At 39.8% G+C, this 13,810-nt stretch overlaps 1 protein-coding gene across 1 annotated transcript in view; it reads left to right on the top strand.

Moving 5' to 3' along the window:
- The window catches only part of LOC114003206 (opsin-5-like), a 28,533-nt gene extending 14,924 nt beyond the window's left edge, over positions 1–13,609 (top strand). Inside the window, 1 exon segment of the mRNA XM_027749905.1 lies at positions 13,400–13,609. Coding sequence (XP_027605706.1) covers positions 13,400–13,609 — 210 coding nt within the window.
- The last annotated feature ends 201 nt before the right edge of the window (positions 13,610–13,810 follow it).

Raw genomic sequence — 13,810 nt, 5'->3', positions numbered from 1 at the left:
TGAACATGTCTTACTGTCAGGGCTTGCTAGGGAAGAACACATACATTTCATCTGGGCAGGATATGAAATTGAGTTTCTCTTTAATACAGATGGTTGCATTTATGATTGACTTTTATTTTGGAGTAGCAGAAATATTTAGAATAGTGGATCATAAAACAAGTGCTTTTAGATTCCTATTTGAGCATGGTTCAGATAAAAAAAAACCTCTTCCATTATGCTTCAGAGGTAAAAGCATCAAGTGATGGGAACGCCAGTGCTATGTTTATGTTCTCCTACTCTTGTCTGTGATCCGAATTAGTGAGAATGCTTTGTTGCTAGCTTTCGTAATTACACTGGGTGCTCCTGGATTTCTGAAAACAAAGCTATGATAGATGTTTGGGCATGGCCTAAGATACACTGGTGATATTCTCAGGGAAATTCAGAAGCTCCCTCTGGCACTTTGGCAGACAGGGGTTGGTGCTGGGAACTCTGCATACAGGCTGGCTCTTGTCATTTGGGCTTCCAGGGCTTTTGCCCGGAGTGTGATGCGTGTGTACCTGTGCATACTGACTCTGAACAAACCTCCGCTTTTGCAACTCATGACATATAGAAAATGTGTTGACAATGCAAGGAAGGGCAGAAACCAGCTTTGGATGCACTCTGGAGGTGTAGACTCCCACAGGGAAATTTGGCCCTAAATCTACCACTGGAATTCCTCTCCTGAGGGAACTTAGATCTTCCTCACCCATGTACTTTAGGTGGCCCTAGGGCAGGACAAGTGGAGTTTAAGTATTTAATCCATTCAGATGCATATAATGATCCCATCTACTTGGCAGCCAAGGTAGTCCATGATGCAAGGAGAATGGATTGCACTGAAGGTACATAGGTGACATAAACATTGCAAAAAAAATGCTTATGCTGCACTAGAGCATTGTTTCTACTTAGATCTACAGGCAGATTGTGTTAGTGGCTGACTACATGAGAGGGAATGCCCTTTTTATGTGTACCTTTTGTAAGCTATGCATTATTGTAGAACTCAAAAAAAAAAAAAAATAAAGGTAGCTACTAAAATATTTGGGGCAGTAGCGATTAGATAGCATTAAAAATATTTTACCATGTTTTAGCAAGACCATTGAAGAAGAATTACCTTCACCTTATACAAGTCAGCACTACTAAGTGGAGCAGATACAGTGAGATCTTAGTATGTACACAAGAATAAATGCACAAAATAATGCCAGATTTTTTAAAAAAATGCTTCCAAAAGTCTGTTCCAAGGTCTTAAGAGAACTGATTGGAAAGTGGCCCATTGAATTGTTTTGGAGTAGACATCAATATGAATCAGGTGTGTTTTTCTTCTGAACAATAATACTGTAATGGTATTTTACTGTTTTTACTTTTTTTACTATATTGTGTTTTCTTGAATGAAAGGAGGAGTAAAATCCCTGATATAAATTTCTCATTTCTAATTTTTTTACTTCTTCCTCCATTTTAGCAATGCATTGTCTTACTGGCTTATTATTTTGCAGAAAAAATTCCCAGAAGTTGTAATAGTCCCTTGAGGCATACAAAGTCATTGGAATGAATTTGCTGCTTATAAGCATTCATTTGGCCTAAGTCTTACAGAACTTGAAAACAGTTGCACTTACCCTGTCAGAAATAATTTGTAGGAAAAACTTCCTTTTCTCAGCAGAAAAGTCTCACCCATAGCAATTCCTTTAGAAGTGAAAGAAGAAATATCATTTTATTTGCTTTGTCATAGCCTTGTCTAATTACTTTCTGAGAGCACAATTCTCCTTTGCAGCCTCTGGGAATTTGGAATCCTTTAAGGCTCTGCTGCAATAAGCATATCACATAAATAAATTGAGAATAGTTAAGCACTTCCTGCAAATGTTCTTTTTGTTTTACAGACAGGAATTAATTTGTCTGCCAAAATAAGCAAAAAGTTCTACAGAAGACACAAATGATGGACCCTATATGATTCACAGGAAGGACAGCATGCAGTCCTCTCAGTTTAGATCACACAATCTCAGAAAGGCATGATTCTTCTAATTCACTTATGCTTAAGCCTTCTTATTCAACATCTCTTTGCAATATTTTTCTTAAGGAGCAGAAAATTTACTTTTAACTTTCTATTGTAAGCTTTCTGTATTATTAAATTATTCTTTATTGATAATTTTTTTACCAGAAACATCCACATGCCAGCAAAGTTCTCTGTTGTATGTAGAGATACTTAAACCAAGACATGAAAGATGCTGAATACACTGAAGCTCTGCTTCCCTGCTATTCCTAGTATTGGCTTCAGGTGTGTGGGATGGGCTGTCTCTGACAGTGTGCAGTTTTGCCTCGTCTGTGCCTACAGGCTACAATTGTTCTGCATTTCTCAAAAGACCCATAAGAACACAGGGTTTTACAAAAATTCTGTGATGTAACTCAAAAGTATCTTTCTTGCGCTCAACCAAACCCTCCCCGTTCCACATGTTCTGTACATTGCTTAGTTTCCTGATATGCTGCCAGTCTTAAGCAACAATGTTAGAGTCTTCATACAGGTATATAACAATCAGCTGAAAGTGAATGTTTTTAAAAGGGTTTATTATTTAGACCGAAGATTTCCCAAATCTTCTTTACTATAGTGAATACACTGATATACCAAACATTTATCAGTCCTAAGAGATGTCATTAAAGTGAGGGCAGAGTGTAATGAAGACGTATGACAGAACTCTCATAATATATTCTCAAAATTGTGCATATTTCTGGACAATGTAATTCTTCAGTAGATGAAATTTTTGTACATAGAGGTTGGCTGTCACAATGAAGCTACTGCATTTGGAGACTTAAAGTTTTTCAGGCTGATTGAAGGTCTGCAGCTTGTACTAATTTAGTAATTTAGTGGAATTTGCAGCTAATTGACACACAAGTAGCTGTCAAGCCTGAAATTTTAGGCATGTGCTAAAATAGTGACATATGTGCTGAGTGGTAGATACTGAGGACTGAGTGATCTAAATCATCTACATTGTTTCCATTAAACCTTGCTCAAATTACACACTACATGACAGATATCTAGATAACTCAGTATTTCTAAATTTTATAATTAAAAAGTAAGCCCACTATGTAATTATTACACTGGTAGCTAAAAACGACATCTGATAGAAGCTTGTAGTTATAGCTCCATGGTTGGCTGTAACAAGGTAAGAAAGTGATCAACAGTGACTTCTAATATTTTAATATTCATAATTTTTACCTATATGAATCTTCATTTGCTATTAGCAATACTGGTGGTACAATCCAGTTTTGAATCCTTAGAGTAGCCTAGCATCATGGGTATAAGGTACATACTTGTTTCCTCGCATTTTAAAGTAAATGAAATTTACTTTTTGAGGGAAAAATATCACTGCAATGCAAAAGAACTCGTATTCCTAGATACTTTAGGGTACAGACACAAGAAACAGGGAACCCAAATGTCTAGGAAGCAAAAGGCAGCAGATAAAAGGGGATAAATCTAAGGAGCTCAAAAATACGGCAATTTCTGTTTCAACCCTTTTCTAATATGTCTGGATTGCTGGGAGGGTTCTGGGAGTTAGTTTTTGTTTGTGTGCTGCTCCTAGGTAAGTAGCATCATGCAAGAGAAAGCTTTATGTCTGCATAGTTTAAGTAGGAAAATGAGTGATAACACCATAGTTTTTCCTATAAAAAGATACCCCTGTGAAGCCTGGGTGGTGTCCCCCAGGATCCTGGACACTCCATCGACTGGATGGATGATGGAGACAGGAATGGTGATCCTCTCTATCCCCCTCCCTATCTTTATTCTTTCTCTCTGTCTCTCTTTCACACTACCCCTTATTCAAAATCCACCACCATGTACTTAGAAATGGGACTTAGAAGATATGGGACCAATCTTCATGCCATGTCTATTAAGTCACTAAAACTTTCTAAGTTTTTGAGGACCCTCTGACCTTTCTTGTTTGTTTTCAACTACAGGCACCTATGAATCTCTGTGTATTCTCTTCCCCTTAAGGATGGGATGCCACAATACTCTAGAGGATGTTTCATATTCAATTACAAGATATATATGGATAATCTAAGAATTTAAGAATGCATGTACACAATGGCATATATGCTTTTGCTTGTGGAAATGAGTAATTTTCTATTGAAAACATGTGAAACTCCAAAAATTAGACATTTAAAAGTTAGAAATAGAAAAATTCACATAAGATATTTCTGTTGTAATAATTTTTTGAATAAAAACCATAGTGATTAAGTGGTTCATGCTTTTCAATTAGTTTTCAAAATATAGGATTTGAAAAAATCTTTCACTTACTTTTAAGTCTGTATCTTTTCCAAGCGTTGTGCATTCTTAGTAAAGAAACTTACTGTAATCCTAAGAGGAAGCTGTGAAAGATTTCAACATGCACACAGTTCTCACTTCATTGAAACTAGTAACATGACCCTTTCTGGTAGGCTGACAGCCAGGTACTGCTACCTCTCTGAGCCTGGGTGACTGGCTGAGTGCCACTGCATCAGGATGTTCTCACCAGTAGTTCAGTCACATAAACCATCATTTATTTAAATGTGACAACCAGCTGAATTCACCCTGTCTTATTCAATACATATTCCAATACTTGGCAAACTATATAAGTTATGTCAAACTTCCCAGTCAAAACAGGTACTGGGATTGCAGAGGATGCTATGTGTACTGTTGTAGTATTTTTCTTACATCCCTCTATGATAAAAAGGACCATAGGGATTCTTCTAATTAGTGAGATCTATGAGTGAAAATACAAATAATTAAAACAAAAATCTGGCTTGCTTTCAAGATGTGGGAAGTAGGCATAGCCTTTTATTCATACTGCAGAGCAACAACAGGACTCTTGAGATCCCTTTGATAAGAAAAGATGTTAGAAATTTCCATGGATGTGTCCAATTATGAAGAGAGAACTTGCAGAGCAGAAGCTGTTTTTCTCTCTATTTCTATGATAAAGACGTTACATAGAGAGCATTATAGTTCATTAAAATAATCTTATTAACAGTAAAGGATTTTTGATTCTAAACCTTTGTTTTTACTTGCTACAAATTGTAATGAATTAGTGCCTTTTGTAATAGTTTCCATAACAACTAATTTTTTTACGCTTTTACGTGAGTCCTGCACATATTTTTCTAAGTCACATCATCACATTGTTCCTTGACCAGCCACACAATTTTATGCCGGATTTCCTCGTGTTCTGTAAAGGCTCAGTTTGCTGTTACTGCAGTCTTTTATAAACCTGTAATCTATTATAGGCTGAGCCTAAAATTAGGCAATGTGTCTTTTCTTTGTTTTAATGAGAGGTGCTGGTCTTAAGCCTAGGGTGAAATTATGAGGCATCTTGGCTGTAGTCCAGCATGCCTGTTGTCCTCCCTGTGTCTCACTGTGGAGTGATGCACAGGAAATTGCCATCTCAGGTGGTATCACCTTCACAGGAGAAAATTGACAGCCAGAACTGACATCTGTCCATCAGGTATAGCATAAATCTCTACACCACTGTTTACATGGGCAGACAGTGATAGGACAACACTTTTAAACTGAGAGAGGAGAGATTTAGATTAGATGTTAGGAAGAATTTCTTTATTCAGAAGGTAATGAGACAGTAAAACTACTGCCCAGGGAAGATGTGGATGCCCCAAATCTGGAAGTGCTTGAGGGTTGGGCTCTAGGTAACCTGATCTAGTGGATGGTATCCCTGCCATGGTGGGAGGTTGAAACTAGGTGATCTTTAGGGTCCATTCCAACACAAATCATTCTGTGATTCTATGATAATTGAATCAGTCACAGTGATGCTATGAAATGGGGTAGTTGACCCACCTCATAGTGTGAAAGTCATATTCATTTATGAACTGTTCTCCTTGGTGTACGTAGTTGATATGCGACCTTTGTGAGTTAATGATAATAAAAGAGAAAATGTACAGATCAGTTATTCTCAACAATGGTTTCTGTAGTAAAATTAACTCATCTTTGGAAATAACCTACCTGAGACAGAAGTAATTTTTTTTTCTTGACATATTCACAGAATTCTAGTTGGTTATTGAGATTTAAATTACAGAAATGTCACTTTGTTTCTATCCTGCTACTTATATCTTCAGGTAACATTTGGCTGCTCTATTGTGCACTGAATTAAAATTTTTTTTTGGAAGTCATTGGCAAAGTTTAAATACGAACCAGTGGGAATAAAGTAATGTTTGCTCACAAGTTCTCCAACTCTTCCAGTGCAAGAGCTTGTGAAAAAAAAATTACTTTATACTTTGCTTAAACTTTTCTTGTATTATATTTGACTCATTCATGTGTAGGTAATTGAAATCCCTTATTGTGGCCAACTCATTTTGCTTTGTTACATCTCTATTTTCACAGGAACAATTTACATTTGGTAATCTTTTTCTGATTATTTTAGGAAAACTGTCCACTGCAACTTGCATATGTAGCATTTCAAAGGTAACTAAGACGCAGTTATACAAATACACCCAACAATGGTGCTGACATGTAAAAAGCATGTCTTTGAAGGCACAGTGTGCCTTTGGAATGTTCCCCCATTTGTTGTCTTTGCACAGTTCAGCTGTTGTTCTTGTTTGACCACAAAAATGCAAAGATGTGCTTTGGCGTGGCCCTCTGGTGAATTTCTAGTGATTCTTCACAAAGTTGCCTTGTATCTGCTCCATTAAAATTCTCCTTTTTTATTGTGCATGTGAAACACTTGAGGTTTTTTGCAATCCTATGTTGACAAAACACAAACCAGGTGGGAGACCTCAATTCTTTTCTCAGTGCCACAGGAGGGCTGAGGACCTTGTCTGGAGTCAGTGCTGAGAGGTTTGTGCTGCTTTTGACTTTGTTCTGTCTCCACTGTGGAGAGGCAATGTGTGCTACAGGCTGTTGATATAACAAGTTTTGGGAGCACCTGTGCTTGCTGTTTAAGCCATTTCATGTGCTGAGCAGTGATGTCCTTGCAGTGGAAGGAGGGTCTGTCACAGGGTGTAGAAAGCAAGTGAACTAGCTGGCTTACTTCAGATAGAAGAGATGGAAACAGCTCTTCACAAATTTTTCTGCCACTTTGTTGCTCCTCTGGTGGCACTTTCCCTTCCTTACACTGTGGCCTTTTCTGCTGTGTACTCTCTTTTCTCTCTGCTCTGCTTTCTGTCTTCCCTCAGCTTTCTCTTTCTTTTCCCAATATTTCTTCCCCTCCTCCCCACTCCCCAGCACTCAGAGCACCCTAGGAAGCTCTGCAGTAGGCACTTGGCACTCTCATTATGCCCAACAGAGCGGTCATAAACTGTCAACAGTCCGGTTTCTGTGTGCAATGTCCAAGCTCCTGTCATATCATGAGTAAAGGACATCTGGAAAGAAAAGCCAAGACGAGAGGCTCTTTGGACAGGAAATCTATGATTTGTAAGCTATGAGTGTAGTGCAATCCTTTGTGTAAGCAAGCAGAGCTGTACTTTGGACCACTTCCACGTGTTCAGTGCAGTGCAAGCAGTGGAATGATGAGACAGAAGGGCACTTTACCCACAAAAAAAAGAGACCATAATGTATGAGATATATTTTGCAGTGAACTGTGTAATAGCTGAGAGCATTGAATGGTTTTCGGTGTAGGAGAAAAACACTGCTAGAAATATCAAAACTGTTCAATACAGCAATTTTGAAGTGAAAGACTTCAATTTTCTTGGTCTAAAATCATAGAGATATTTTGGTATCATTCAAAAGGTGGCAAACCAGATGAACCCTTTGTTCTTGGGTGATGCCTGGAAGGGTGGCAGGGGCTGCCATGAGGCTACCCCACCATCCAGAGACTGGTAGCCTACACCACGCCTGGGGCCAGGATGGGGAAGTGGGGATGGCAGAGGAAGGTTTAAAACTGCACTATCTGCTGGATGAGCCCTCCCCCACAGGGCGGCTCACAGACCCTGGACCAGAGCTAGCCATAACCCTCCTCAGTGAGCTGAAGGATGATGCTCTGGTGCAGTCCTCTGGTAAGACACATGGAGACCATTTAACTCCCGGAGATGTAGAGGAGATGCTTCTCTACTGAAGAACTGCTCCTCTGCCAGCACTGCAGCCTGGAGGAGAAGCAAGCAGCTGCCCAAGCCAGCAAAGTGGAAGAGCCAGTTAATGCTCTGGACTTCTCCCTGTCCGTGGTCTTAGTGTGAGACGTATTTTGTTCCAGATGTAAAATATCTGGGATCAATCCTGTCCTTCTTGAACTGTGGCGATCACATCGTTATTGCCAATTACACTTTGCAGTTACTCATGGATTTTCATCTTATCGTTTTATGAACTGCAACTAATTAATCCTCTCATTCCTCTCAGCTCAACAGACACTATTGAGAATCATCTGCATTTTTGTTTCAAATGAAGAACTACAGCAGAGATTTCAGAAGGCTTGTCAGTGTAATTAGAGGAGTCAAGGTGGTGGAAATTGGTCTCCCATCACTTGGAATCTGGGCATAGCTCTGGCTATGCATCTGTTATTTGGAGGAGTCACACCGTAAAATTAATAGCTGTGAGCTGAAATGAGAATGAGTCTTGTTGTCTTTTGTTTGATGTGTCTCAATTTCTGAAGAGGGTCAGGGCCAACCTATTCCATTGACAGAAGACACTGTCAGACACTGTCTGCCAGTAAGTTTTTTAGTTCAGAGAGACTGTCAGAAGTTGTCCTGCATACTGAAACATTTTTCTTTTCAATTACCTTATTTCTCTGCCATGACACTCTGCTTCCTATCAGGCTTCATGCTGAGACAAGGCTGTTGCTGAATGCTGATTACCTGCTGCTCAGGGAAAATGACATTTTTTTCTACAGGCATATTTTCCAGTTCTACATGCATGAACCCAGACAGCTTCTCTATGGACTGTGGTCGCAGTCAGTGTACTCTCTGATGTACAAAGGTGCACAACAGAAATGACTATACTTTTTTAAAATATTAGCTAAATCCACAGCTTAAAAATACTTTGATTTTCATCACTGTTCAGTGCATGGTTTCCCCATTGCAACTAACCAGATTTGGGTTTTAAACATCCCAAATAGCCTCATTACCTCAGGAGGAGGTGCCTTGAGTATATCCTGGCTGACCTCCAGTAGGGCAGCAGGGCCAGAAAGCTGAAAGACCAGAGCAGTGCCTGCTCAGCAGATCAAATAAGTGGTACTCACAGCTAAACCCAATTAGACCAGACCAACGAAACCAACCTGTTAAACAAACTGTAAGGGAGAGTGATTTTCTAGAAGGTACACTATTAGGCTCTACTTATTTTTCAGTCAGTCCCTGCGCAGTTCAGCAGAATGGGAGCTAATTTTGTTTTGCTTCTTTCAAGTATCAGCTCCCTACTTGGAGCAATGCCCAGCAATATTGTCTGTCCAATCCCAGACATTTCCACCCTGTGGCTTTTGCCCTGATCCACCCTCGGTCTGCCCCCTGGGAATTGGGGATGGGGTTTTTTTGAGACCCTCTCTTCATCAATCATCATCTTCCTCAGAGTACAGGGGGCATATATTTACCCAGTTCTTGACTGTACTTTTGTGGTTTAGGCCAAGGTACAAGTGTTCTCTAAACAAAATAGGACTACTCTGACAAGAGAGTAAACATTTCTACTGGAATTCAGGGGTAGAATTGATAAGGGGAGCATGGAATGGGGTGATACGGTTGGGTTGATACCCTTACTATGCAAAGGGTAAAGGAATAAATGCTGCTGCTTCTAAATCTACTTTTACTATATAACTGCTTATAAAGCTTATAAAAATTAGGAAAAACAAAGAAACAGATGGAACTTAAGACATCATTGCCAAAAGAAGAAAACCTAATTTTCAAAATTTTATGGTTTTTCAGAAGTTGGGAAATTTTTCCTTTGATATTTTCTGCAGCTTTACAAAGGAACATTGCATAAATGAACTCTGGAGACTTTTATTTCTGCGTTCAGATTCTAGCAAGCACAACCCATGAGACTGATGCCAGAAAGGAGCTATGGTAATTCCATGCAGAGTATGATTTGCATTATGCAGGACTGAACATTTTCCAGTTATTTCTGCAGCATGGCAGTGTATTTGTGCGAGGTAGACTCTTACTCTAAGTGGGATAGCCAAAACCCAGCTGCTCTGAAAAGCCGTGTTTGCACACATCTCTCCTGTAATGCATTCAGCCCTGGGGTCCCCAGCACAGGAAGGACATTGACCTGTTGGAATGAGTCCACAGAAGGGCCAACAAGTTTATCAGGGGGATGGAGCACCTCTCCTATGAGGAAAGGCTAAGAGAATTGTGATTGTTCAGCCTGGAAAAGTTGACGGCTTTGGGGTGATCTAATTGTGGCCTTCCAGCACCCAAAAGGAGCCTACAAGAAAGAGGGAGAGAGATTATTTACAAGGGTGTGTAGTGACAAGACAAGGGGGAAAGGCTTCAAACTGAGAGTAGGTTTAGGTTAGATATTAGAAAAAAATTCTCAACTCTGTGGGTGGTGAGACACAGAAACAGGTTACCCTAGAAAGTTGTGGATGCCCCATCCCTGTAAGTGTTTAAGGCCAGGTTGGATGGGGCTCTGAGCAACCTGGTCTAGTGAAAGGTATCCCTGCTCATGGTGGTGGGGGGTTGGAACTGGATAATCTTTAAGGTCCCTTCCAACCCAAACCCTTCTATGATTTGATAATAAAGTCTTGTTCAAATTATGGAGGGTATTGTATGAGGTTAAGATGTGTGGTCTTGAATGATAGGAAGGAATTGATTAAAGTATCACAATAAAAAGAACTGTAGGTTAAAGATTATGAATTTTTAATTTTCTTCCCTTTTTTTTTTTTGCAAGATTTTACATAGGAATAGCAACAAAATAAGGGGAATGGGTTTCAAAAAAAACCAACACACCCATGCAGCTGGCAGGGAGAGAATTATTTTGATAAATATGAAACTGGCAAACTTAAAAATCAAAAAGATATCATATCAGAAGTGAAAATGTGTTTATGAAGGCATAATTCAAGAATGGAAAAAGTGGAGGTGCATAGTAGTGCTCAGATAGTAAAAGATGAACAAGTAGAAAAGATTCTATTAGAAACAAAAGAGAAGCAAAGGAAGTACTGGGCTGTTTTAAAAAGAAAAGAATAGATAAGTAGGGAAGCAAAGATTGTTGAAGAATTCATTTTTTTTCTTTACTTCAGTCTTCACAAAAATTTAAGACAATTGAATAATTTTAACTAAATAGTTATAGAGGGGAGATAAGTTCACAAGAAGTTGAAGAGCAGACTCAGGTATATTTAGCTAATGGAGATGTACTAAAATTTCTTGGCAAAGCAATATTAAAAAGCATTTTATAAGGGAATTAAAAGAAGCAGCCAATGTAGTTTGTGAAGCACTAGCACTTATCTGGAGATTTAACAGAGGACAAGGAAAGTCTTGGAAGACTGGAAAAGAATCAACATTATGCATTTTTAAAAGGCAGAAGGTCTATATATTTCTGGCTTTTTTTCTGAACTTTGATAACTGAAAAAATTCTGCTCATGTTATTAATTTTGATTTGCAAGATGATAAAATGGGTTTATTGAGAACAGAGCATAATAAAACAGTCTAATTTCCTGACAAGGTGTCTGGCTTGGTGAACTAGAAATGGGTGACTATGGACCCTGACTTAACTTGAGGAGTTTTTGGCACTGTCTTCCAGGACATTCTCAAAAAAGGCACTCTTAAAAGCAGACAGTACATATAAAAAGGTAGTCACCAAAACTTACAATCACTGTATGAAGGTACATAGCTCTCAAAGAGAAATTGTGAATTTTTGTTAATCTGGGAAGGTATTTCAAATATGGAAAGATCTGTCAAAAGATTTTGCAATTTTGAATATATCCAGGTTTTATTAGAGTTATAGCTGACAAGGTGTTGGGAAAAAGGTATCAGCTCTGGGAGACATTCACTGAGTTTGTGACTTTTCTGAACTCTAAAAAAAGAGTAAATTGTTATCATGCCACCTGCATGAGGTGTTCTTACCCAGTTAAATTGCCTCGTTATCCTTATAATATATGTGCATTACATTTCTAAAATATCACAGTTAGATCTAGAGGCCACTGAATAATTTCAGTAGTAAAATCTGTACTTTTTCTTCCCCTGAGAGATTCTTTCATATCCAGTAAAACTTAATTTATCCAAAAGGTCACTGCCCATGAATATAGTCTCCAATCCATGACATTTGCATATCAATCAGTCCGAACTGAGTTTTGTCCTAATTGTTTTTGGCTAAATAAACTTCTTTTTCCTTATGGTCAATGATTCCTTATAGCATGGTTTTAATGGACAGCTTATCAAATGAAAACCTATTTCGTATGGGCTTTCTGTTGGGTTTTATTTAATTTTTTTTTTAATCCAATCACCTTACTTTTAAATATATTATTGAGATAATGGAAACAGTCTTTCTACCTCTTTAGCATTCTGTTAGGTAGTTTGAAACAGCTCATAGCATTAATATGTATGAGGATGTGATAGTTTAACCCCGGCTGGAAGCCAGGTACCCACCAAAGCTGTTCTTTCATTCCCCTCCTCACCTGGACAGGGGAGGGAAAATATCATGAAAGGATGGTGGGGCAAGTTAAGGACAGGGAGAAATCACTCCGCAGTTACTGTCACAGGTGAAACTGACTCAGCTTGGGGAAATTGACTTAAATTTATTACCAGTCAAATCAGAGCAGGATAATGAGAAATAAACCCATCTTCCCACCAGCCCTCCCTCCTTCCCGGGCTTAACTTCATTCCTGATTTTCTCTACCTCCTCTCACCCTGAGAGGCACAGGAGGATAGGCAATGGGGGCTGTGGTCAGTTCATCATAAATTGTCTCTGCAGCTCCTTCCTCCTCAGGGGGAGGACTCTTCACACTTTTCCCCTGCTCCAGGGTGTGGTCCCTCCCATGGAGGACAGTCCTCCATGAACTTTTTCAGTGTGAGTCCCTCCCATGGGCTGAAGTTCTTCACAAACTGCTTCATTGTGGATTCCTTCTACCTGGTGCAGTCCTTCAGGAGCGCACTGATACCAGGTGGGTCCCTCATAGCGTCACAAGTCCTGCAGCAAAACTGTTCCAGTCTGGGCTCCTCTCTCCACAGGGCCACAAGTCCCACCAGGAGCCTGATCCAGCATGGGCTTTCTGCAGGAACACAGTCTCCTTTGGATGTCCACTTGCTCTGGTGTGGGGTCCTCCACGGGTTGTAGGTGGATCTCTGCTCCACTGTGGACCTCCACGGGCTGCAGGGGGACAGCCTGACTCACCATAGTCTTCACCACAGACTGCAGGGGAATCTTTGCTCTGGTGCCTGAAGCACCTCCTCCCCTTCCTTCTTCACTGACCTTGGTGTCTGCAGAGCTGTTCCTCTCACATGTTCTCACTCCTCTCTTCAGCTGCAATTGCACAGTTTTGTTCCCCCACTTCTTAACTCTCCTATCCCCTAGGTGCTCCCACCGTTGCTGATAGGCTCGGCCTTGTCCAGCAGTGGGTCTGATTTGGAGGCGGCTGTCATTGACCCCACGGGAAAAGGGGAAAGCTTCTACCAGCGTCTCACAGAATCCACACCTGGAGCTCCCGTGGTGCTGAAACGTTGCCATGCAAACATAATGCATAGGCCTGCAGATGCCTTATTCGAGAACAGATATTCATCTTAGAGATGAAAGGTAGTGCAAGTAGGATGCTAATTTCACTTCATGTTGGTTTTCCAGAATGCATTCCCAGTAACTTTAAATCTCAGTGAAATAAAACTGCTCATTTTTCCTGGAGTTGAGGACTAGAAAAGTATAAGGGCTTCAGGTCCAAGGCATTTCATTGGTTGGTTTACCTGGAAATAAAAGATCAGAAAGCTTCCAGTC

Source organism: Pipra filicauda, unplaced genomic scaffold (genome assembly GCF_003945595.2).
Source record: "Pipra filicauda isolate LSUMZ 115617 unplaced genomic scaffold, ASM394559v2 scaffold240_size1633699_pilon, whole genome shotgun sequence".
Taxonomy (NCBI): domain Eukaryota; kingdom Metazoa; phylum Chordata; class Aves; order Passeriformes; family Pipridae; genus Pipra; species Pipra filicauda.
The sequence above is the reverse complement of the archived record's forward strand: the minus strand, read 5'-3'. Positions and strand labels throughout refer to the sequence as shown.